General features: G+C 31.9%; 2 protein-coding genes across 6 annotated transcripts in view; one reads left to right on the forward strand and one right to left on the reverse strand.

The window, feature by feature from the left end:
* The window catches only part of LOC129799995 (nuclear protein localization protein 4 homolog), a 49254-nt gene that overhangs the window by 8381 nt on the left and 13988 nt on the right, over window positions 1-26885 (forward strand). The window lies entirely within an intron of this gene.
* On the reverse strand, window positions 248-24939 carry LOC129799993 (uncharacterized). 4 transcript variants are annotated; one of them, XM_055844335.1, is made up of 3 exons: window positions 23782-24939; window positions 22852-23674; window positions 248-14624 (listed from the first exon to the last, which is right to left on the reverse strand). In XM_055844335.1, exon 3 carries the CDS (start codon window positions 14622-14624, stop codon window positions 12651-12653), a length of 1974 nt encoding a protein of 657 aa, XP_055700310.1. In that variant the 5' UTR covers window positions 22852-23674; window positions 23782-24939; the 3' UTR covers window positions 248-12650. The 4 variants fall into 4 exon arrangements, with proteins under 4 accessions (XP_055700310.1, XP_055700309.1, XP_055700311.1 ...); XM_055844334.1 differs by having other exon boundaries at window positions 24168-24937; XM_055844336.1 differs by having other exon boundaries at window positions 24718-24936.

Raw genomic sequence — 26885 nt, forward strand, 5'->3', positions numbered from 1 at the left:
TAGGGAGAGAGAAAAAGTGCAGAAATTAATTTTTTTTTTGTAGTTTTTTCCTCAAAGATTTTTAATTCAGATATTTTGTCAACTTGTCGAATTTCCACATTGAGCACAAATGGAGTTTCTTTTTTGTCTATAGATACACCATACTTTGGTCGGTTGGTTTTGCTTTTACATAAAAGTCAATTAAAAGTGTCTGTTGTTTTTTTTCTATTATGTATCGACAAATTTTTTTAGAACGATTATGAAAAAATTGTAAAAGAATTGGCAATTCTTTGGTGGGTTTTTTTTTAATTCATCATGTTTACTATTATATTTTTATTTTATTTCGTTTTCTATGCCGTAAAGTAAAAATAAGAATATCTTAAAGAAAAATTTACGTTATGAAAGTTATAGTAGGAAATTTTCTTTGCAATCTCTCCGTATGGTTTTTTTAAATATCTTTTACTGCAAATTTTTCTCTTTCACACTTTCCTCTTGTTCCTTAGAATTTACAGAAGTATTTCCGTCTGTTTGACTTTTTAGCGTTGTAAATTGCACAAAAAGATTTTATTTCTTTACATTTTGAGGTACTTTTCCCATTCGATCTTATTGATTTACCATTACCTAATGCATTTAATATGTACAGAAAGTATTTTATTTGTAAAATTTACTGTTTCTCTGATTTTCATGAGTCCATATTTTTTTTCCAAGTAATTTCTTGAAAGATTACAATCGCTGTATTCAATCGTGTTAGGTACTTTGAAATATTTCAGGGAGGGAATTAAAATTATAGTGAGAGTACGCACAAGAATAGGCCAGATTATTAGAAGTAAGTCCTCAATTTTGGAATAAAAAAGCCTAAAGATTTAAATTAAAAAATTAATGTAAAATTTTTTAAAACCTTGTTTCGAGTAAAAAGATAATAATCTTTCAGAATTTTTCTCAAAATTCTCAAGAATTCTCAAGATTTCAGTATTTAAAATTCTGTTTAAATATTCGCGTGATCAATTTTAAAATTAGTGACAGTTTGAAAAAATTTGACATTTGCTGTCATTTTTTTTAAAAAAGTACTTTATAATTAAGATCTATTTTAAAATACGAATTAGAATATAAAGGCTAATTTGTAGGTATAACATTTGAAGATTTGTGTCAGAATTGAAGGACATACTTCTCTTTTTCTCTCTGAATTGTCAAACATGTGTTTTCAAAACAAAGTAACTGTGAAACAATACCATGTTTTGTAAACACGTTTTTGAGACTATTTATGAGAGTAAACGAGAAAACTAGATTTTAATTTGAATTTGTCTAACTGATATGGCAAAAGCATGTTTTAAAAATCTCAGTTATTATGCCCAACGCACAATAAATTTTGTTTGTAAACATGTTTTCAAAATTTGATATGAGAGAGAGCGAGATGACTAGATCTCACTTTCATTCACTCTCACTCAAATGTCAAAAACATGTTTACAAAACAAAAGTTATTGTGCGTTGGACATTATGCTCAGCGCACAATAACTTTTGTTTGTAAATATGTTTTCAAAATTTCCTATGAGAGTGAGCGAGATGACTAGATCTAGATCTCACACTCTCTCATTGAAATGTCAAAAACATGTTTACAAAACAAAAGTCATTGTGCGTTGGGCATTTTGCGTTATGACCAACACACAATAACTTTTGTTTGTAAGCATGTTTTCAAAATTTCCCATGAAAATGAGCGAGATGACTAGATCTATGTTTCATTCACTCTCATTGAAATATCAATAACATGTTTACAAAACAAAAGTTATTTTACTAATTATTATAATTATATTTTACTAGTTATAGTTACTAATTTTTGTTTAGTAAACATCTTTTTGACATTTAAATGTGAGCGAGTGAGATCTAGATCTATTCATCTCGCTTACTCTCATAGGAAATTTTAAAAACATGTTTATAAACAAAAGTTATTGTGCTTTGGGCATTATGCCCGGCGCACAATAACTTTTGTTTTGTAAACATTTTTATAAAACTGCCTAGACGATTAGATCTTAGATCTCACTTACTCTCATTGAAATGTCAAAAATACTTTTACGAAACAAAAGTTATTGTGCGTTGGGCACATTGCCTAATGCCTAGCGTACAATGGTCCTTTTTCCTAAACATGTTTTTAAAATAGCTTATGAGAGTGAATGAGATGACTAGATCTACTTATTCACTCTAATGCCCAACGCACAATAAATTTTGTTTTGTAAATATGTTTTTGACATTTCAGTGAAGGTGCATGAAACAGAGATCTAGTTGTCTCGCTCTTTCTCATGGGAAATTTTGAAAACATGTTTAGAAACACAAGTCAATGTGAGCTAGGCATAATGCCTAACACACAATAACTTTTGTTTTGTAAACATGTTTTTGATATTTCAGTGAGAGTGAGTGAGATCTAGATCTAGTCATCTCGCTTACTCTTATAGAAAATTTTGAAAATATATTTAAAAACAAAAATTATTGTGAGCTGGGCATAACTGAAATGTTAAAAACATGTTATATGTTAACAAAAGTTATTGTGCGCTACTCCAAAAAACTGTCTTGTTAAACGAACAAATGGATTTTGTTGAAATTTTGTCGAAAGGATGTTATTTACCAATTTGACAAAACTTTTTCTTTCATATGGAAAAAACACCCTTTTGACTAATTTTTAACAAGATCCAGTTGGCGGTCGATTTCACAAAACTTTTCCATATTCTATGTGGAAGAACATCCTTTTTACAAACTTGTCTTGTTAATTTGACAAAACCTATTTTTTTCAGAGTAGGCATGATGCCCAACACACAATAACTTTTGTTTGTAAACATGTTTTCAAAATTTCCTATGAGAGAGAGCGAGATAACTAGATCTCAGTTTCATTCACTCTCACTGAAACGTCAAAAACATGTAAACAAAACAACATTTATTGTGCGTTGTGCAATACATATTTAAAAACAATTACCAATGCACAATAACTTTTGTTTTGTAAACATATTTTTGTCACTTCAGTGAGAATGAATGAAACGAAAATATAGTCATCTCATTCGCTCTCACAAACAATTTTGAAGACATGTTTACAAAACAACAATATTGTGCGCTGGGCATTACAAATTAAAAGTGAATGTGCGTACGACATTATTTAGGAAATAAAGGAACTGAAAATAAATGAACAGAAAGTTCACTCATATATCACTTATTTTTGAAAATAATATATATCAGCAAAACCAAATTTTATTGATTATAAGAAAGAAGACGTCACGTATTTTTCCTATCTGTTTACATTTTAGTTTATTGATAACACAGAGTCAATTGAAACAAGTTTTTGTTTTGGCTATGCTTCCAAGAAGAGACGATTATGTTTATTTTTCTCTGGTATACACTCAAAAGCATAGTAGTATGAATATATATTTCTCTTTTTTTCTCAATATTTCGATATTAATTATGATAAACGATTATTTCTTTTATATTTAGTTATTTTGTTCTTAAAATTAATTTGCTGCAGTGTTTTACATTTATTACAACGATTTTCTTGTCTTTTTTTTCTTTTACTATATTTTTTCTTTCTACTTGACAAATACGGACATCAATTGTTTTGTTTTTTAGTATTTTTATTTTACTAACATTAATTATTTTTATTAGTTTCATTCATGGTGGATTTTGCAAAGACTTTTGCAAAATCACCGCAAATTCTCATGTTTGATTTTTTTTTTAAATGAGAATTTGCCCGGCCTTACAATAAATTTATTTTCTTAATAAATAGTTTTTGTTACTTTTTCGCTTTCCGTTCGAGTTAATCGCAATTCGCATTCACTAAAACCGTTACGTGTTCTGTAAAAATATATACTTTTTCACTATTTTTTTTTTGTTCTTATATATTCCCGATTCATATTCTCCATTTCTCTTTATTCATCTTCAAAAAACTGCGATATACTTCGATTTATTTATTTATTTTTTTTTGGGAGAGGGGGTCTACGAGTTTAGTCCATTTAATTGAAAGGGTTTCAGCTTACATAAGAATGGATGGGAGGACGTGAGGGTGGAAGGGGTTAATGAAGAAAGGATGTTGATATTTCTCATGCATTTTTTTCATGTTCACCGACATAGGTGTAACTAAGTATTTTGTTGTCTGTTTCAATCTTTTGAAATGATATCGTGCGGGGTTCTCATTTTTTTTTGTTCTATCACCTTAATGAGATTTATTTTTGGGTATTTTTTCTTTATTTTTATTTATTTTTTTTAATATTTTTTTTCAATACTTGTTGAATTGGTTTAGAGCGTAAATTCATGTGTTTCCCTGACTAGTTTTGAGTTGTTTCCACATATTTTCTATTATATCATAGATATTCAGTTTGTGTTCTCTAGTATTGGCAATTGAACTTTCTAAATACCATATTGAAAATTTAAAATTGATAAACGATAATAGTCATATAATAATTTCAAGGGGGCTTGATGTCTTAAGTAATATTTATAGATATGCATTATTATTATTTTCATGTGACAGGGCTTAAATTCTATGCCAATGACCTTAATGAATTAAGTTTAGTGGACGATTCAAATAGTTAGTGGCATAATTTTGAGAAAAAAAATAACGCAAGTACAGAAGATTTGAACCTTCAATATTCGAAAAGTGTAGGAAGTGCTAGCTATTTACAACATTTCTTTTTTAGATCTTTTTTTTTCTAATTTCCTTATCAAAAACGAAGAATAATGCCCAGCACACAATATTTTTGGTTTTGTAAATATGTTTTTGATATTTCAGTGAGAAATGATACCTAGATCTATTGATCTCGCTCACTCTCATAGGCAATTTTGAAAACATATTTACAAACAAAAGTTACTGTGCGTTGGGCATGATGCCCAGTGCACAATAACTTTTGTTTGTAAAGATATTTTCAAAAAGTCCTATGAATGAGAGCGAGATGACTAGATCTAGATTTCATTCACTCTCACTGAAATGTCAAAAATATGTTTACATAACAAAAGTTATTGTGCGTTGGGCATAATGCCCAGCACATAATAACTTGTTTCGTAAATATGTTTTTGAAACTGTCATTAAAAGCGAGTGAGATGACTAGATCTAGATCTCATTGACTCTCATTAATAAGTCAAAAATATGTTTACAAACAGAAGTTATTGTGCGTTGGGCATAATAATTCAAATATAATATTTTGTACAGGTCGGGTGAAAAGTTCTGAGATCGGACAGGAAAAAGGGAATACATAATTCTAAGATCTCTTTTTTCTAATCAATAATCTCCCACAACTTTGACCTATTTGACCTAATGACCCTTCAATAGTTTTAAACCATGGCATAAGCGTGTTTCTGGAACATCTGCAAAATATGTTTCTACGGCTGCTATTGCTTCTTCATTCGGTTCGTGACCAGACCATGTCATATATAAGATTTATATTAAGATTTATATTGTGGCTTCACTCTGACCACAATTAATTATTTCTTAATAACACTCGCGATCTATAGTAATGAAGGAGGCGACTTTGCATCCTACTACCCGAGCACACAATGTCACGCTCTCTACTACGCTCTCTACTTTACACTTCTATTCCCTAGCACGGTCACCGAGAGAATGATCGGGCTCTCTCACAAAAACTACCCCTAAGTGACAAAGTGCTCGAATAGCCGGATCCGCCGGAGGAGGGCACTACTGGTACCAATTCAAATGGGATTCCTAAGAGGGGTTATTTAACGATGCCAGAGAGTGATTCCACAATATTAAGATTAATACTTTCTGAACTGCGAGAATGGCAAAAAAAGATAGCAAGTGTTTCATTTTGCCTCTTTCTTGTGTTTCGCTCGAAAACTGACCGAATCACAGTTGGAACGCATAGAAAATTGCTAGAATTGCCTGTAATACGATTCAGAAAGCAATTAATACGAACAGGAATATCTTACTCATTGTACTACTCCACTAAAGTGTACTCTTTCTAACACACGGGATTTTCCATTTGAAATTTTGCATACTATATACCTGTCTTTCCGACTTTTCATAATATTAATATTAATCTTATATGTAACACCACGGTCAAAGTGTTGCCTACGGAGAAATTTATTCACGTTTTTCGACAGACAGATGTCGCTGGAGGTCAAGTCTAGTTAATAATAACGGATGATCAAACATTTCGTAGATCGAATATTCGAATTTCAGATTAGTGTTGAAGCAAGTTTTTGTAAAAAAAATTACGTACCCGGCATCACTTTTTCAATGAGATTTTTCGTATACAATTATTTTTCCAAAATATATCGTAACACATTAATTTGTGATACCTATAATATGAGCAATTTAACGCGAGGGGTCCGTGGTGCAATTGATAAGAGCGTTTGGCTCTTGGGTGGTGTGACCCCGGCTCGACTGTTACGGTTGTGAGTTCGAGTCCTGCCCGGTGCAAATGATTGAAGCGTCTGAATAAATATTTTCACGAAACATTGTAAACTGAATAATAAATTTGTAAACTGAACAATGTAGAAATGGGTAGAAATGGCCCAGTATATCAAAATAAATTCAAAATATACAATTTAATGCGTAGTCACACTACACAGATACAATAATTTGGATTTTTTCAATGATTATTGCAAGGATGTGGCTAGTTAATTTTCTTATATGGTGCTATTTGAAGCCAAATCCTAAATTGATCTCGGACTCAGCTCACAGTGCTCCGAGGAAAAAATGTATTTAAACAAAAATTTAGTATATTTATCCCTCCATACGGAAAGGTATCTTATAATACGGAAAAGCTTCTCACCTTTAAGATATTTAGCGTAACGGTCGCGAGTGCAAAAAAAATCTCATATAAATTCAAATCGAAATATGAGAAAGTGGCTTCAAATTTCAGGCAACTTGCCAGGGGCGATTATTGTGTTAATGCGCATTTTGGACTTTGCTTGCATATATCACTTTTAGGGCTTGCAGACTACCTTGAAACTCAAGTGACCAAATGCGAACAATTGATTTTAAAAGTGGAAATGTCCCTATAGCATTTTTACCATTTTGGAATTGATTTTCACTGTCTTTAATTTTTTTATTTAGTAAAGGACTTATTTACTGCACAGAAGTTAAGTTTTTCCATTTTGAAAAATGCATCGTCACACCAACTTCAATTGCCTTGAAAGATAAGAAAGAATTTCCAGATGGAAATGAAGCTTGGTATAGATATATATTAGGAGTGGAGGCAGCCAAAATCCCGAAAGGGCCAAAATCCCGAAAGCCAAAATACCGAAAGCCAAAATCCTGAATGTTCAAAATCCTGAAAGGCATGAAATTATATGCAAGTTAATATACAGAATAATTTCCCAAGACACAGAAAATTTCTCTTTGCCTTCGGCAAGCGCCCGTGTATTCCTGGGAGTAGCTATGACACTTTTAAGAATTCGGGATTTTGGTTTTCAAGATTTTGGCGTTCGGAATTTTGGATTTCGGGATTTTGACCGAGACCCATTAGGAGTAATACTAAATTATTCACTATAATTTACAATTCTCTCAATTATTTAGAAGTATCGCTCTCAGAACTTTTAACCCGACCTGTAAAATAAAATTTAAAATTGGATGAACCTAGAGCAAATTGTTGTAGCTTGATTAATAGGAGCGCTTGGGCTTCGATGCGATCATCGTGTCAGGTTCGAATCTCTTACGTTTTCAGTATTTTTTTTTCTATTTACGATTTTTGAATTCCGTTCTGGGTTTTTAATTTTACTTATAATTTCACACTTGGGAGGCGAGAAATTTAGAAATTCTTTATCCCTTTGTCCTGAGAAATTGTATTTCTTGGAAAGGACATCATAATTTCTATATTATGTCAAATAAAATTTTCGTCAATATAGTATTTAGAAAAATTCAGTGCACCTAATCATTTCGTTACATCTTCTAGTTAGTTTTGTACCCATAATTTTATTTTCTTCAATAATTATACACTTTTCTACACATTTATAAATTCTCGATTGTCCCAAACCGTTATACATAAATTGTTTAAACATGGTTCACCATTTAGAATTCTAAGCTTAGTTATGATTCTCATCAATTTGCGTATTTACCAATTTTTTTTCTATCGTTCATCAATCTACAAATTTGAATTAACCTCTTTAAAAAGTTTTCCATCTCGCTATTTCCCGAAAAGAAAGACGTCTTCCCCTCTATACCGCTTACATTTTATTTCCGGTGGTTTTTCATTTACATTTTTCTTGTGTTTTTGTTTTTTTTTGTTTATTCAATCAAAATTTCGAGAATACATTACACATCGATGAGAGCAATGAGAAATATTGATTATAGATCTTTTTTTTAGTTCATTTTTGATTTTTTTTCTTTCAATAAAATTTGTGTTATTATAACTCTTTTTGCAAAGCCAAAATTTAGTGTATCACATTGTGGTCAAAAATTTCCTTATTTATCCTTTTTATCTACAAGCGCGTATTTCAAAAATATTCTGCAGCAAACAATGATCATACATTTTTTTTCAATTATTTTTCTTTTCAATAATTTGCAGAAATTGTACTTTCTAACTTTTTTTTACATTAACAATAAGTGTATTTTTTTTAATACTCTAGTATTATTTTTTTTTTACAATTATCAATTTCTTTTAAAGCATTTAAAGCGTAATTTTAATAGAGAAATTTCTACTTGTTTTTTTTTTTTTAATGTAACATTTTTGCTTTTCGAAATTTCTGATTGTAATTTTTATTTTTTTAATGTCAAGTATTTAAATGGTTTTAAATTATCTTTTTGGAATCTGATTTTTTTTTGTTTGGTAGAGACTATTTTTATTTTGAAGTGGAGAATTTATTTGAGTGATAAGCCAAAATTGCAGAGTAGAAAACATAAAATATATAAGCTCTTCAAATATAACAATGACTCATTTATTCCATTTGCAATTAAATTATTTATAGCATTAATCTAGCATAATTATTCACAGTGATACAATATTATTTGTTTTCGCATTTTATTTAGCTTTTCTTTATTATATAATATATATTAGTTGTGTAGATGAAAAGAAAGGAAAATATGACCATAATATTAATTGCACTCTTTGAGTACGACCAGACTTGTTTATATTGTGGCAAAAGTCCACTTGTATTGACAAAAGATTTTCAATCTTTGACTTCTCACATCGCAATCAATGCTATTTTTTTCTTCAAAAGTTTACTTTTGAAATAACTTCAAAGGTTTTACAGTATAATAGCTTTACAAAAAATATTCATTTTTTTTCTCACTAAATAGATATACACTTTTTTCCATCTTATTTCTATCGATATATGTATCTTTATTTTTTTAGCGTCACTAACTGTTTCTAGCTGACGGTTTTTTTTTTAAATTGTATTTATCAATATTTCGGAAGTGATTCTTGAATCAAATTAATCCTTTCTTACCATCACTTTGTGGCTACATTTTATTTAAATATTACATACTTTGCTAACAGGTACGAATGGCATTAACAGACACGGATAGTTTTTTTTAATATAATAAATTTCTATATTTTGTTGTAGAAAACATCGATTAGCCATTTGTAATATATTTCACACACACAAAAAAAAATTCACATTGAATATTTTATTTTTAATAGAAAATGTGTTCGACTCGTTGAAATTTGCATTGCTATACCATTTTATTTATTTGTTTCACAATTTGTGTAGTTTGTTTTTTTTTTAACATGTCATCTGTAAACTGAATACTATTTATATTATATAAAGACTATTTTGTGTTTGTCCATTTTAATATCAACAGTAAAAGCGGTTTTTTTTTGGAGAGAAATTAAAGTGACTAAAAAATGCATTTTATCATATTGAACAATTATATCGTTTTTGGGGAATGTTTTCGTTTTTTTTTTAAAACAAATCGAACATATTTTGCATATTTGTAAGATTTTTTTCTGTTTTCCATTTTTTCTATGATTTCTTCGGAATTTTCACGTGTTTTTACTAACAATAATTTCTAAATTTAATATTTTATTCCTTCTATACATTGATGCCTTTTTATTTAAATATACAGTGAGATACAGAATTATTTAGATAAAAGCTCTTTTTGGTGAACGTAATTGCAAAAGTACTCAAAATATATCCATTGTGTTAAATTTCGGTCCAGCCGATAAAATCTATTGGATATAAAATTAAATGAGATTTTGAGCTTTTGTTTAATTATAAAATTTTAATTAATCTTCCTTACTCCACTCTGTGACAATGTTTACATGCAAATCAGTGTCAGTTCAGAATATCTTCGTATCTCATCTAAAATATTTATCAAAATTCTATTCAGAAAATAAATATTTACACAAATTATGAATATAATGGGGGATTCACATGGAGGAAAAATGTTAGCTTTTGCCATTTCCAAAAATTCGGAAAAAGATTACTTTTGAATTTGAATTTCCCGTTGACATGTCTTTGTTTTGCGATTTTGTTCTTCATTATTTACTGTCAAAATGCGTGGAAATGAACGAAAAAATCATGAAATATGTACAATAATTCATGAACTTATTAAATGTTTTTTATCCAATTTAGAGCAATTATAAGGATGTAAGGGAAAAAGATCACTATCAAGCCTTTAAAAGATCTTTTTTCGACACTTTGTTCTCCTATTCCATAATTCTGGGTAGGCCGTATCTTAGGGCCTTGACAGACCTGAGGATTAGCCTAGACACGGCTTATCGTAATTACATTAGAAATAACGGTCAAACTATATTTCCATCATTTTCCACTAAGTCGTCTCTCGGCTTAAGCGGTAAGTGTGTCTAGGGCATTAGATTCAGAAACTTTGTCTCATCTCGAGATAAATCAATTATCTGGCAAGTTCGCTGGAATGTCATTTTGAGAATAAAAATCGATAGATGGCGTTATCAACTGTTCTCAAAGTATTACTCTAAGGCTTTATTAGTCGAAAAAAATTCAACCAAATTTAACAACAAATTTTTCCATGTCTATAGAAATTTCTGGTCGTTCGTTGACTTAAAGTGGACCTTACTCCTGGACATTTGCATTATAAAACAACCGGCCTATGACATAACCTATTACGTACATATAATTATAAAAAATTACTTCCCCGTCAATGAAATTTTTGAACTGCGTAATCTCATTACATGTACAGTCATTTGTGGATTACTGCTTTCATTTTGAAAGACGTGTATGAAATTAAATTAAAATTATTTTGTATCTCACAGTATATTATCGAATTTGTCGAGCAAGTTGAATAGAGAAACAAAAAAAAAAAAAAGAAATATAATTTATACAGAATTATTGAAGAGTTTTCTCTCATTTTCGTGTGTGCTAAATTTTTCCGAAAAAAAATTAAGTGTTGTGTGAAAAATTTAATAACAATTTAAAGAAATTGCGGAAACATTTTCTTTCGGATGAAACTCGATTTTTTCCCATTTTGACGCGCGCCTATCGAAAAACCTATACGCTTTTTTTTGCATAATACTCCCCTCGATGTTAGTAATATCCGTATCTACATGATTTTTATCATCTTCACAGAGCCCTACCATTAAACTTATATGATATATATAGAAATTTTTATGACAATTTTCTCCTGAATATTGTGAAAAGTAGGAAAATGTGTTTCGATTTTTTCCCATTTGTATTTTATTATGTTTCTTTTGTAGTTTTTTTTGTTTGTTTGTTTTTGTAGTGGTGTTTGTCTGATTATGACGTATATTTATGTTTGGGGGGATTTTATGTTGCGGAGGGATAAACTACGAAAAATTACATTATATTGACAATTACACCCTGTATATAATAATAATAATAATAATATGATGGTGAATACACATCCATCTTAAATAGTAATCCGTATTGTTTTGTTTCATTTTGGTTTTAATCGTTTTAATTGATAACTTTGAGTGTTTTTTGTTTTTAGTTTAGTTTAGCAGGAAGTTTTGGGTGAATTGCCATAATTTTAGCAAAACATCGTTTGCGCGTTTTTCTTTTTCTATGTTTTAATCTAAATAATAACTTTTAGAACTTGTGTTTTTTTTTAGGTAATTAAACGAAAATTACCTTTTATATCAATTAGCAATGAGAGAAAGAGCGATAGAGAGAGAGAAGTACAAAGTCTCTGACTTTGGTCCAAAAGTTGTGCATTGCACACAATTTTTTTTTCGTAAATCGTAAAACGAATCCTCTTTATAAGTATATAGATTTGAAATGTTAGATATATTTTTCCGAAATTTAGTATAGTCCTTATACAGTAATATAAATATAATATATATATATATATATATCTTGCCCAATATGAATAATAATGTACTCGTACTATAAACTTTCCTTTCCGGTGTTTTGTCGTGTATTAATTGAAGTCTTTTCCTTCCATTTAAATTCATGTCCCATATATTTTGTATGTTTTTTTTTCTCATTTGAATATGTTAAATTATTCATCTAAACACGTTTACATTTGTTGCTGGTTCTACTAATTATATTTAGGATAATTTTTTTACAATACATTAACGATTTTCTTCCTCACTTTTTTTCTATTAGATTTTTTTTTCTTTTTTTTTGTCTTAATTCAATATTGAATCACTCTACAAACCAATCAACCATTATTGTGACCATTTTCATACATATCCAATCACCATACCTTTCGCATTTTTTTTTTCAAAAGAAAAAAAACAATAACTAAAAATTCTTTGTATAATAGTTATAATAAGTGTAAGAATTATAAACGAAAAAAAAAAATCCGTTTTCTACTGTAGTTTCCCACAGTTGACAATCACAACGTTACTTTGCGGTTTACCCGCGGAATCGCCTGCCTGACTTATTTTCTCAACAAGATCCAATCCCTCAACGACAAATGCAAATATACCGGTAAAACCACGCATTTCGCGGAGTATAATGCGAAATTGTGATCCAACGAGGCCCATATTGTCGTGCCTCTTTTGACTACGTCGCATACCGACACTACCGCGTATAGCGAGTATCTTGGTATCGTCGGGCATAAAGAAGCCCTCTTCAAACACTGAACGTCCACCACGTCCATTGTTGAGCTCAAAATCACCCGTAATTATTGATTCATTTTCCCAACATTGGAAAATTTGGCAACCCTTATAGCCAAAACCCAGTTCACCCGTTGCGAGAGCACCAAAATTTTTGGCCATCTTCGGGGCCACGTCGTTTCGTACCTCAATGAGAATCCGTCCGCACGGTGAGCCGTTGATCTCGATGTTGAAGTAGTAGATGGGGTAGACGTGAACGGTGGGAGTACAGATGGGAGGCTGGGGTGATTGAATTGATGCTTGACTATTGCTCAGCTGTTGTTGCTGTTGCTGTAGGTGTTGCATCATGGAGATAGGGACGGCCATGCCGTTGATCTCGTATGTTGAATGTCGTAGGTTGGCCTGCTGGGGCCCTTGGCCTTGAGCAACGGGCACCAGAGCGTCCGAATGGTGTCCGTAGGAGCTGCCAGTACCAACCGGTGGCTGTGGTGCTCCCGGTGGCAGTGGTGGTTGCTGTGGTTGTGTATTTTTGTTAGGTGATGTGAGATCAGCAAAGGATTTTGCATGGGGTGTTCCGGGATCATGGGGACTGGGTGTGAGAGCTTGTGATGTTCCTGCTTGATGGTATACTGAACCATTAGCAGCAGCAGCTGCTGCGAGAGCCTGTGAGTGTTTATTGGTGAGAATGTGCCTGGAGTAGAGTTGGGAAATGCAGTAGTTGGCCAGCAGAAGGATAGGATTGTGGTGTCCCATGCCGTTCATGGTGATGGAATTGAATGTTTCACCACTGTGAAGGGTAGCAAGGGCCTGTTTGATCAGTTCAAAATCAAACAATACCCCATAGTTGCGTATGAGATCGTCTAGTTTACATTGAAGAAACATTTCTTGGTGTTTCGATTGTAAACGTTGTTTCTCGAGGTGGAGGGTGGTGTAGAGTTTATAGGCATCAGCTGGAGTTTGCTGTTCCAGCATATTGAGATAGATTTTTGCCTTGCCAAGACTCTCGCGCATCTCGGCAATTTCAAATGTTGGCAGGTGGTTGATGAGCTCAGTCTCCACCTGGGTTTTGAGTGAGGTGCATGCCTCAAGGATTTTGAGGAGGAAATCTCGTTGTTTAAGCACAAGATGCTGCACTTCAGACAAAGATTTTTGCATACTTAGTAATTCTGTGGCGATGTCATTGCGAATGGCATCTCTGGCTTCAAGTTGTGTCTTAACGGTGTGATTTCTGTGTTCCTCACTTCCGGCACATGCTCGACAGACGAGCGTGTGACATTTGAGGCACCAGAGTGCATTGGGCATGGCGTGTGTCATGCAGTTTTCACCCTTCTTCATCTTGGCACTGTTGGCGGCCGCAGCAGCAGCTGCCGCGGCCGCCAAGGAGTTACCAATGGTGCCACTGGTGGTGGTATGAATCTGATGTGTGCCCTTGTCGGGGGGCTTTGACTTGAGGTTCAACAGGTTGAGGTTCGATGCAAGGTACAGAATAGCATTGTACGTGGGGAGATTTTCCGGCTTCATGTCGGGTGCCGGAAGTTCAGTGCGCTTCCAGCAGTGGACGCAATAGAGTTCGCCACCCTTGAGGAGGACCGAATTGACACACTTTAAGCAAAAGTGGTGACGGCATGAGAATAACTTTGGTGTGGCGTCCGTGTCGTTGAATGGTAAATGGCAGCAACTGCACAAAATTAACTCCTCCAGTTCCGGTGGCACGCCGAGTTCCATCTGAAATTAGACATAGCAAATTTATTTTATAAAGATGATGATGAGAAAAAGAAAAGGCAATCACTATTCCAAGGGCAAGGAATTTTTAGCTGGTGGTGGGAGGAAGTTGAGCAATTAAGACCGTGCCTGATTAAATATGTATATATAAATTTCAACAGGCACACAACATGAAGAGGATTATGGTGAGGTAGAAAAGGATAGGGAGGATATTTAAATTTAAATGCAAGTTTCGATTAATACACTTCACTTCCTTTCCTTTTCACTCATTTTCACCATCATCACGGGCAAAATCTAAATTGCTCCACTGAACAAACTCGGTTTGGATTTATAATCAAATACGAAATGAGGATGATGGTAAAAAAGAGATATAGCACAGAGATAACTCGAAAATTTGAGAATTTCTAAAGATCTTAATTCATATGTATAACCTTGGGATAATTTCTGCACTAAATCGGATTAAACCGTTTAAACTAATATAGCCTAGATCTGTATATAGTTCGTAGAATTTACATACATTTAATGTGAAGTAGGATCTCTTAGGGGAGGAACGGTTTAGAAATATTTTTACATATTGAAATATTATTTTTTCTATTAATACTTTCGAGCAGCATAGAAACGGTTTTGTAGTGCAAATCGTTGACAAAAGGGATAAAGAATCAGTTTGATATTATTTCTGAACGGAGTTTATGTGAATTTGTGTGTGTTTGAGGGTGGATTGATATCGATTTTTCCATTGGAAGTCCGGTCAATCATCCCCCACGACTGTGGCTCACGACCCCCAATTGTGCCGGAAGGCGATGGTCGAAGGAAGAAAGGGGGATGATCGGTGGAGGAGGGTGGCACATTCATACTAAGGCACGCATATGAACTCAAGGGTTAGTAGCAGGATTTGACCTCACCACTGGTATCTTGTTACCCCATTTCCATTTCCATTGTTTTCTCTGACGCGCTGTCGCATTTTAGCTATTACGTCCATACATTCACAACCCCTATGATTGGAGAAAATTTCCGCATTTTTCAACATACAAAATCATATGAAAATTTTTTTTTCATATGGTCGTGTGAAATGATGGTCATTTGAAGAAAAAGAACACTGTTCGATGTTGATGACGGTGATGAAAAAAAAAGAGAAAATGATTGGTGGTGAAATAATTCATCATAAAAGATACGCAAAGTGGGAAAACTATGTGAATTTGTGCTCAACAGTATAATACAATATTATGAGATTGATGTGTTGTATAATAATAAAGTTCATGCTTTTGAAGGGGGTGGTTCTTTTCGAACATTTCAGATTTTTTTGTTTTGTGCGCTTTTTTTTGGTTCTATTTCATGTTCAGTAGCGGCCCACCTTTAGAGAGCCTATACATTAGGAAATTTTCATGTAAAGTTACACAAGAAAAAAAAATAAAGTTCAGAAAAATACAAAAAGGAAAAATTTACTTGTTGGCTCTCTGAGGACTTATCGTATTGATTTTTCTCCTCTTACATATTCTACGAAAATATTTTTCATCTAGAAATAGAAATGTGTTTTCCTTTTTTTTTGTCTTACAAAAACACCTCTATACAAGTAACATTCCCACACTGCACACGATATGATTTATCATTTTTGTGTTATTTGATTAAAAACAAAATTCACACTCACGAATGAGAGGTAATTGCTAATTTTTTTTTGGCAATATTCGGTTTTGTGATTCAAAAAAGTTCAATATGTTGATTGTGTTATCAGGTAATACACCTGAAAATAATTCAGTTTGTATGTTGATACAAAAAATTGTTATCTCTTTTGTTTAATTATTACTAAAATATACTTTAAATGAAACTGTGTCACTTTTTCCTGAATTTACTCTTAAGAATTTTTCGTATGGAAGATTCATCAACATGGTTTTGGTTCGTCAGGCACGGTTATTTTTCGTTATCTAATTTATGTACGAATGAGTTGTTCAGTGTATTTGTATACAGATAATATTGACAAAGATTTTTTCTCGTATTCAGCACCTTAATTAATAAGGAATTTATGTTAATTAATAAATAAAGGACAGGTTACGACTTAAGATATTCTAGTTAAGATGCTGATTTAGAAATTTGTGTAACTGGATGCAATACTAGTAAAGGAAGAATAGTGTAAAATTTTACCTTATTATTTTATAGTTTTAAAAATAGAATTGCAAGTACATTTTTTTTTTGACTTCAGGATATTTTTAGCGTCACGTTTTAATTAGTTTGAGAAAGGATATGTCTTGGTATTTCTCTTTTTGTAGAGAAGTACCACTCGCTCTATGATGCAAAAGTCCCGGATTCAAATCTCCTTTAGTTCACCAGAAATTTTTTCTAGCGTTAAAGATGTTCGAATTGCATACAGTGAGCTTCATACTGTGCTAAATTCCACGAGATATGGGACTGACAATCTCATCCCTGATAGATTGTTTGGGAGCATGGTACGATCTGTGGGCTGCAGACACCTAGGCTCTATTTAAGTCCCTTATGTCTACTCAACAAACTTTACTCCTCATCCCTGTATAAGAAAGGAATAATAATGAATATCCCGAACTTCCATTGCGGAGAGGCCTAAGTTCCTTTAAAGAACTTTGTGCTACCTTTATATTTATTGTGATCTATAGACTAAACGGTTAGAGATATCAACTTGCAGTCATTATGGAATACCCTGATAAGATGACTTAAAATTCATTAACAGCAGTCTTAATATTATTTTTTATATTATCCAGAAATTGTTTTATACTACCTTCTTTATTTGTTTGAATATGCGTAAAGCTATATCTCAAATTATTTGCTCAATTTCAAGGTCAATGTCAAGGTCAAAAGCTAAAATCCTCTGTGAAGCTACTTTTTGAACATATTTGAGCAAATTTTAAAATTCTGGAGTAGTCTAAACCGCTGCTGCATAGAACCAGTTATGAATCAAACTTTTGAGTGAATGAAAACTTTTAAGAAACCAATGCTATTCTTTGCATTTTCAGTTGATTAACTGCGCAATTTTATTTAGTTTTCAGTTGATACTTGATTATTTTTTAGAGCTTTCAAAAATGATAAAGTTATTTAAGAGATTATTAAAAATTCTTTTCGCTTTCCTATAATTTTCATGTTGTTTTCACTGATTTTAAAGTTCTAAAGGATTATAAATAAAACTATAAATAAAAATGAAAAAAATCCGATTTTTTACTGCTAAATGAGTATCCGGAAGCAATAATAATAGCATAATTTCTATATATTGAAATAAGCATTTTGTACACATTAAATAAATATTTATTGACAAAATATTTTAGTCACATCGCCACACACAATAATTAGTTAATTAATTTGAAATCTTTGAAAATTTATAGAATTAAATTAAAATATTTTCGCCTCATCAAATTTAGTGCTTGTTTAGAGTTTTTAAGACTTTAAATCTTAAACCAATCACATAACTGTTAACATTAATGTTAACTGTTAAATCTTTAAAATTTTATTAAAATTTATTTGCCTTTTCTCAAGTGAAAATTTTATATTCCGTATGGCGTCAAATTTCGTACATATTGCATATAAAACCCAAAGTCTTAAGTTTGAAAAGCAATATTTCCATTTAAAACTGAACATATTTGTTACTTCACTGAGAGAAATCCGAAAAAGTTAAAATAACATTCCGGAAATGTTAATTTTGCCCTGCATTCTTGATCCGAAATCGGTGTAAATATTATGCTTTTAAGGTGTATTATGGGTTAAAGTTACCCTTTTTCATGTTAATTTTACCCTTAAAAAGTTGTAAAATTAACATTAAAAAATGTTGATATATTTTTACACCTAAAAGTGTTAAAGTTATGACGAAAAAAAGTTCATCGCACCCCTGTTTTTTTCTCAGTGTTCACTGAGAAAAAAGGGTGCGATTAAAATTTTTTCTTCGTAACTTTAAAATTTTTTAGGTGTAAAAATATATCAACATTTTTTCATGTTAATTTTACACCTTTTTAAGTGTTAAATTAACATGAAAAAAGGTGACTTTAACCCATAATACACCAAAAAAGCATAATATTTACACTGATTTCGGATCAATAATGCAGGGTAAAATTAACATTTCCGGAATGTTATTTTAACTTTTTCGGATTTCTCTCAGTGTTCTTTTTCATGAACTTTTTTTTTAAACTTCGAATTAATTAATCATTTTTGTTTTCCCTGAAATTATGCAATACATTTTAAATAACTAAAAAAAACAGATATAGTTTTGTGGGAAATATCCGGACCACCAAGTTTTTTGGCTTTCCGGAAACCTTCCAAGGATTTTTCCATAGAATATAATTTTTTTTGTTTTTGTTTTTACATTGTACTGCCTCTAAAAATTGAAAAACTAAAAATTTATGAAATTTTAAGAAACAAAACGAAATGATATTGATATTGTCAGCTATGCCCGGAATTTGGCAAAATTCTCCTAACTCTATTTATTTTGCAAACATGACTATATTTGATATTAGTCAAAGTAGAAAAATTCAATGTACAATATAGTGCCAAATATCTTTTGGCGCGAAAGTGTTTGATAATTTTTTTTTTGAAAGATGACTCTGCGCTTTGGAATATAGTGTTGTACGGCAGGATAATGTAATAGAGCTTTATAGCTTTCGATAAGTAAAGGGAAAATGTCTGAAAAGTGATTTAATGCATCGTTTGTTGCTTTTTTGCAAACTTATTGTTTGTTTTGATTTTACACTAACTTATATACTCAGATACTTCTGAAAAATTCCAATTGTATAGTTTGCAGAAGAGACACAGAAATGTGCGAATAAATATACAAAATAATGACAAGAGAATCATACAAAATAGAGTTTATGTAATATAAATGTTTTAAATAATACTCTAGCTTTCGTGTTGACTGATGTAATACAGATGAAATTTTGATAAAGTATTGGTTTTTGTGACAGCTTTTCCCGCAAATAATTTATTGTATTACAGATAGATTTTTTTTTCGTAGGTTTTCATATGCACATGTATTACTTGTTTATGTAGTGTGAATTGTCTATAATGTTTTTTACTATGTGAGAGTGTGATAAATACCGTGAAGGTCAAGCTCACAACATCTCACAATTTTATGTATGTACGTGAAAAAGAGTGAGATAATTTGAAGTGTTCGATTGTATGTATCTAATATTAAAACATGCTTGCGGTGTAATCTATAAATATTGCCAAAAAAAAGCGCACTGTGGGAATTTTTCATTTTTACACCTGAAAATTGTCTTTTTGTACAGTGTTTTTTTTTCATTATTGCGCGATTTTTTTTTGTTCTGATATTGTTGCTCATATCATAATATAGAGTGAAAAGCAAACAAATGGATATCTTTTATGAGCACCTTTAACACTCTTTCCCGGGATATTAATTTTCCTTGACCTACACTTCACTAATAGTGTCTGCTGTTGCCTATGTAAACACGTATTTGCTCTGGGTATATGTTGAAAACCACCCCATGATAACTATATAGATCCTGCGTGGAGAAACGGTGAGATTTTTAGGTGAAGGATATCCAGTGGATTTATCTCAGTAAAATCCATGCATTCTATGTACTTGCTGGAGCATTTTCCCATGGTATGAGTGTCCTTTGGATGTTTGAAGGCAACACAGAAAAAAAATAGCTTCCGGAAAAATTGAGGGAAATGGTCCAGGATTTTTTTTTCAAAACTATTTTATCATTCATCAGGGTCATATTTTTCATCACCATCAACCTTATACGCTGTAACAGAATAACATTTTCTTCATCTGACAATCAAAGGGGTTTTCTCAAATTATGACACGTCCGAAAACTCAGCGTGGGAAATATTCATGAATTGTATTTTCATCCTTTTCTCACATAATGTTCACAATGTCTTGTGTGCTATATAATGTGCACAAAAAGCATTTTGTTGCACTTTTGTCGATCATTTTATATAAATTTATGGGAAAGCTTGTGTTGACCAAGTCCTGTCGAACTATTCTAAAGATGATGGGATGATTGTGGTGCCTGATTCTATTGAGATTCCTTGTAAAATGCCTTTGTGGCTTTCCCCATTGAGTTCTAAAGCTCAAAGTATTTAAAATAAACAACTATTACATCCTGCTACTATTTTAGCCCGATTATAGAAATGGACAATTGATCCATTCTTAGAATAGCCAGAGATACTTAGAGATAATAATTTATTGGGCGAGTATTAGTTTATCCTTTATTAAATATTCGAACTGTCAAAGGTGAAAAATATTTATTAATTCATTACGGTTATGCTGGTAAAACTTGAGATGTTAATAAAATCCATTGGTTGTAATTTTAAAGTCTTTCAAAAACAAAAAATGGTAACAAAGAGGAAAATCTGACCTTCCTCACGTCTTTTTTAGAGTAAAGATTCTGATTTAAGCATTTAACCCTGCCATATCTAAACATAAAATCTAATTATAATTTTATGGGTTTGTTTATGCTATCATATCCTTATATATCATTACAATCCTTTATTGGGCCCATGTTATGTATACTAATTTATCATAATGCAAAATTAGTCATGTCGTTTTTCATGTTTAGGAAGCTTTTTGCTTAATTTCTGATTTTTCGCTAAGTTTAAATTAAATCTTAGCTTAGTAATTTTTTGAAAAGAACAACTTTTTTTCAAAAAAATTGATTGGAAGGGAATAACTCATCTCATCATTTTGTCTTTTAAGCATTATCCATATGCAATTAAATATTTATTCCCGTAAAACATCTTAGTTGCATCGCATTTTTTTAATTGCATGGAGCTTGACAGCTTTCAAAGCTTAAGTATTTTATAGAAGTAAATATTTAATCACATAATGTTAGGGAAGGCTTCAGGTTTCACACATAGGGGACATTACTCTCCCATCGAACGTTCATGCCTTTGAATAATGTGAATTTTCTTTTATTTTCCTAAGAGACTTAGGGGAAAGTGCCCATGCTTCACTGAGAGAAATCCGAAAAAGTTAAAATAACATTCCGGAAATGTTAATTTTACCCTGCAGTATTGATCCAAAATAGGTGTAAATATTACCCTTTTTAAGTGTATTAGGGGTTAAATTTACCCTTTATCATGTTAATTTTACCCTTTAAAAGATGTAAAATTAACATTAAAAGATGTTGATATATTTTTACACCTAAAAAGTGTTTAAGTTACTAGGAAAAAAAGTTAATCGCACCCTCTTTTTTTCTCAGTGTTGAAATTGAAATATATTGACTGTGATATGTTAGATTCATTAAAGAAATATATAGGAAATATATGAAGTGTTTGAAGCCAGAGCAAAATTTAGCAAAATTTCAGGAACACTTGAATTCTTTTCAGTGGATGTTTTATTTTCATAAATTAAACTGATTAATATATTTAATGGAAGGAGAAAGTGCCCATGTTTTGCACGGTCCCAAGCTTCATATTGACTAAATTTTTCTTACGTTTTTCAATAAATGTGATTTATCGCACCCGTATTTTAAAAACTAAGGAAAGTGCACAGTTTTTAAAATATATCACGGAGTCACATTTATTGAGAGACAGGAAAAAATTAGTCATTATGAAGCTTGGGACCGTGCAAAGCATGGGCACCTTCTCTTATAGTTTTTTTTTTATTTCCCAATAAATACAAGAAAATTGATCTATTCATATTTTCTTTTCAAGGGTTCATTCTCTTTTATTTTTGTTATTATTTGAAAAACCGAGCAAGACATTTTTTGTATAGCGGATCCTAATTTTTCAATATTAAAAAAATGAGTAAATAAAAATAATTTAAAAATAAAAATAATTACTAATACAATCAGTGAAACCGTTTATAAAATTTCAAAAAAAAATGCATAAGTATGTATAAATATGCATAGTGGCAGGTGTTATACAAGATTTCGCAAAATATTTTATTGATTGATGGTTCAATTAAATTCACTATAGTCGTTTTATTACGTGTTTCATTGAATTTTCGATGAATAATAATTAATTATTCAAGGATCTCTCTATAGTAATGATGTTCTCTAGCATAAAATCTGCTTTAATATTATTATACTATAGTTAATTGTCGTAGACGTATGGAAATAGGAAAAGCTTTTGTAACATACGTAAATATTATATGCAAACACACTAACTCGAATTCAGTGTTTTCCAGTGGGATTTATAAAAGGATTGCGTGGAGAGTTGCGAGAGGATTGCGTGGGGGTATTTTGTAAGATGGGTGGGTGTACAATGTTTTTTTTTTGTTATAATGTTTCTTGTGAAAGACAAAGGGATAGAAACATACCGTTGATTGTTTACGAAATATCACAGATTCACAGGAATCGCAGCATAATCAACATTTTCTGATGATGGTAACAATAAATTTTGTAGGTGTGGATGTCGTTGGGGTAGGTTGTACCGACAGCCGTGACAAAATTGGGCTACAGCTGCCCCAGAATTGGTGCCCAGATCGAGGGACTCAAATAGCTGCTGCTGCTGCTGTTGTTGTTGCGTAGGTGGTGGGGTGGTGTTTAGTGGATTATTTCGCCTTTTGGGGTGAAATGCTGCTGCTGCTGCTGGTGAAAAAGTGTCACTGACGCTCTTTTGTGCTGATATTATTAGCTGGTGGTGTTGATGTCGATGATCCAAACACGACGACCATAACATCTTTCAACTTGTGCAGATATCCTACTTGCAATTCCTCATACACTTTACACCAGCTAGATATACTTTCTACTACCCTCCACTTCATGCACTTTCTCTCTACCACAGACGGTAGAGCTTTTCACACTGACTCCCTTATATTTCTGCCAACCCAAAAAAGCACTATGTACATATATAATGTGCCCACCCACATACACATACACAACTACACACGATTGCGTTTTGTGTTTATACACTATATAGCTTCTCTCTTTTTTTTTTGTTGTGTAGAATTTTTCTTCTCTTGTTGTCACTGAGCTTTTTTTGGCTTTTTTTTTCTTATATTGAGAGACGCAGTTTTTTTTTTTGTTTTTTGGGGCTCAATAACTACAATTCCTTTTTTTTGGATTACAATTTTTATTACACCACTATGCCACTATCAATGTCAACCACGTCGTTTAATATCATCGAAACATTTGTGGAAACTATAAATTGGGGAAAAAGTAATGTATGATTTTCTTATGGAGAAATGTCCCCCCGATTTGAGAGCTTTCACTCTCTTCCCTCGATAGAACGTTATTTCTCTGCGTACTTGCTTCTTATGGTGTTTGTACATCACACAGAGAATCATAGTACTTTGTCCTCGAGAAAGTGAAAAGAACTCTAAAAGTATAAATGGAACTCTAGAGGAGTTCAATGGAAAATGTAATATTTCAGTAAATAACGTAGATGATGAAACAGAACGTTTGTTTAATGCTAAAGCACAATACAGAATACGGTAGATATATATGACGAAGAGAAAAAATATTTCCACAGGATCTAGGGAAAGGGGTAAACTTTGAAGATTGTGCCAAAATTAATTCACAGAAGCTGTTAGAACTGAATTTCCTCTCACTGATGCATTATGTCATAGTATTATAGAATTATGAAATTGGTGATTGAAGATGGGGGCACAGGGGACAATAATAATGCTTTCACCTTATTATTTTTATCACATTTCTTATTTTTTAATACTCTGTTGATGTACAAGATGTTAGGCTCTTTACGCAGAGAAGACTGACAAAAAGTGTGTTTCTTTTATTTACGTTGTTGTACATTGAAGTATGGTGTGTTGATGTATAATTTTCCGTTTTTTGGTTTGATAAAAAAAACACTTTTTTATTCATTCACTGATGTTGAAAAATAAATTTTTAGTTATTGTTGGAGGGTTGGTAAGAGGAAGAAGAAAAAAGTTATGGTGTATATATGTAGTATGCTTTCAAAGTAAACCCGCTTTTGATACGTATATTATCTCTTTGTATTTTAATTTTTTTTTGGTTTTGTTTTATTTTACGAAATATCCTTTATGTCTTCTTATTGTTAATTATGAAAGATACTACAATTGTTGGTAAATCGAATGGATCGAACACGATTGTTAACACTAAAATAGTCGGATTAACATTGCAAACACACGGAAAAAATGTACACCGCGTACGACATCGACCGCCGCCATGTTTTAATGTGGTGGAGGGCTCTTTTTTTCTATTACTCGGGGTCTCCTGTATGATTCCTCCACACAAAACACTCTGGATTTGACGATGACTCTCTGAGCGCGCAGAGAAAACTTCCAAAAGAGCTCCCAACAATTTTCATTCTATCTCAGATATTTACTATCAGTCGATCTCACTCACTCACAACGTCACAACTCACCCCCCTGTTTCTCTTTGGTGTGAAATTGATAGAGAGAGAGAAAGATGAGAGATCCTCCCGCGACCCACCTCTCCCCTAAATGTGTTGGGAGTTTTCACACTACTTCATTTTCCTATATAATTTTGTCGTATTTGTAGAATTTTCACTTGCATCTGTATTTGCCACAGCATGTTCAATATGGGAATTGAGAGATTAAACTAAAAGTTCTAATATGGGTAAGAAAACCCATTCTACCCAGTATTTGTACTGGAATATTTTTGATCTTTTAAGGCATATTCACATGCCTTTAATTCTTTTTTCTCCTTCCAAAACCAACTTTCTGACTAATTAATACTTAATCATATCAGAGCTTTAAAAGATCATTGAAAACCATCTCTCATAATCTATCAATTTGTTGAACTTTCGTTTTTAATTAACTGAGGAAAAAAGCTCCCATAAAAAAAAAAGATCAAAAATAAATGAGAAACTTTTTGAACTACAGAAAGTTCAACGTGTGAATGAGACATTAAAATGTTTTGGGATGTTGAGTGCGCAGAAGCAAGTTTCATGGTCACTCGTGAAGTAAATTGAAGAGAGGGACTATTACACACAATCAAATTGAGACTTTTAGAATTTTGGTATAGAATCAGCAGGGAAGCCTCTTTTGGGCTGTGTATGTTAGAATGAGATGGCGTGCTATACTATAAAATTCATGCGTCATCATAAAAGCTCATGCTAAAGCTAACATTCAGGAAAGTATAGTAAGAAATCATTGCTCTGTTTCATTCGCTCTGTCGTAATATTTGTTTTTTGGTTAAAAGACAATTTTTGTGTTAGCAAGAGTCAGTTGGAAAAATAGCAATGAGTTGGAAAGAGTAAATCAGTTTTTCTTTATATGAACTCTCAGTTTAATAGATTGAGAAGAGAAGATGATTTCTAAAATTGATGGATTTTAGAGATTATGAATAATAAATCTGTATAGCACTCCATAGAGGAACTAGGTCCTTCACTCAAAGTGAGTGCTGTGAAGCAAACTGTATGCACTTTAGAACACATTTTTGCTAAATAATTTCTTTTAGCTTAAACAGGATGTGAACCCTGAGCACCTGCATTATTGAGCAAGTGCTCTACCAGCTACTCATTATTTAACTTTTATAAGGAAAAGTGGGGCAATATATATACAGTATACGGTAAGATGGGGTAATTTGGTATCATGTCTATAATTTGGAAGAGTGAGATTTCCTAACAGTTTTAGATGGCAAAAGGAAAAAGCAACGAAGAAGTACTCTCGAATATAAAGTCTTGTACTTCTTCGTCGTTTTATTTTTCTGTTTGATCATCTGAAACAGTGAAAACATCTCAAAATTTCAAAATAGACATGATTCTGAATTACTCCATCTAAAGAAGATTATATAGATTTTAATTGTTATAAGGGAAACTGGAGCAGTATAGTAAATATGTGGTAGTTCCAAAAAAGAAATCATGAATTCATATAGGTCTCGTCTTCTAAAATTTAATATCCAATTAAAAAAAAATGCAGTGTATACAACTACCCCATGTTTACTATTGCCCCAGTCCACCTATAATTACAGGATACGTATCCGCTCTGAAAGTTTATCAAACTCAATCTTTAAGCAAAAAACAAAAACGTTTTGTTTATTTTATCTACGATCTCAAAATTTTTGGGACAAATTTTTGACATTCTAATTCGCTTATAATACATGTTCTTGACAATAATATAAATGTAAAGTTGACAACAACTTTGCAAATCGATTTCTATCTTATTGCCCTTAAACATTGTGAATTTTATTAAAATGAAGCATTTGCATGTAGGGTGAAAGGAACGTCTATTGACACTTTAAGAACTCGTGTCAGCACATATTGACACCCTACTCTGTACCATTTGGGATATGAAATTTGAACATCTCTGTTTATAGTAAAAGGTATAATACAGAAAAACGTTATATTACTTATATTTTACTAGATATGTTAAATAATTTTCAACATTTTGACAAAAGTGTCAATAGG

This window comes from Phlebotomus papatasi, chromosome 1 (assembly GCF_024763615.1).
Source record: "Phlebotomus papatasi isolate M1 chromosome 1, Ppap_2.1, whole genome shotgun sequence".
Taxonomy (NCBI): Eukaryota; Metazoa; Arthropoda; class Insecta; order Diptera; family Psychodidae; genus Phlebotomus; species Phlebotomus papatasi.

Excerpts from the sequence above, each read along its gene's own strand:
- LOC129799993 (XM_055844335.1), bottom strand. The coding sequence starts at position 14,624 with ATGGAACTCGGCGTGCCACCGGAACTGGAGGAGTTAATTTTGTGCAGT.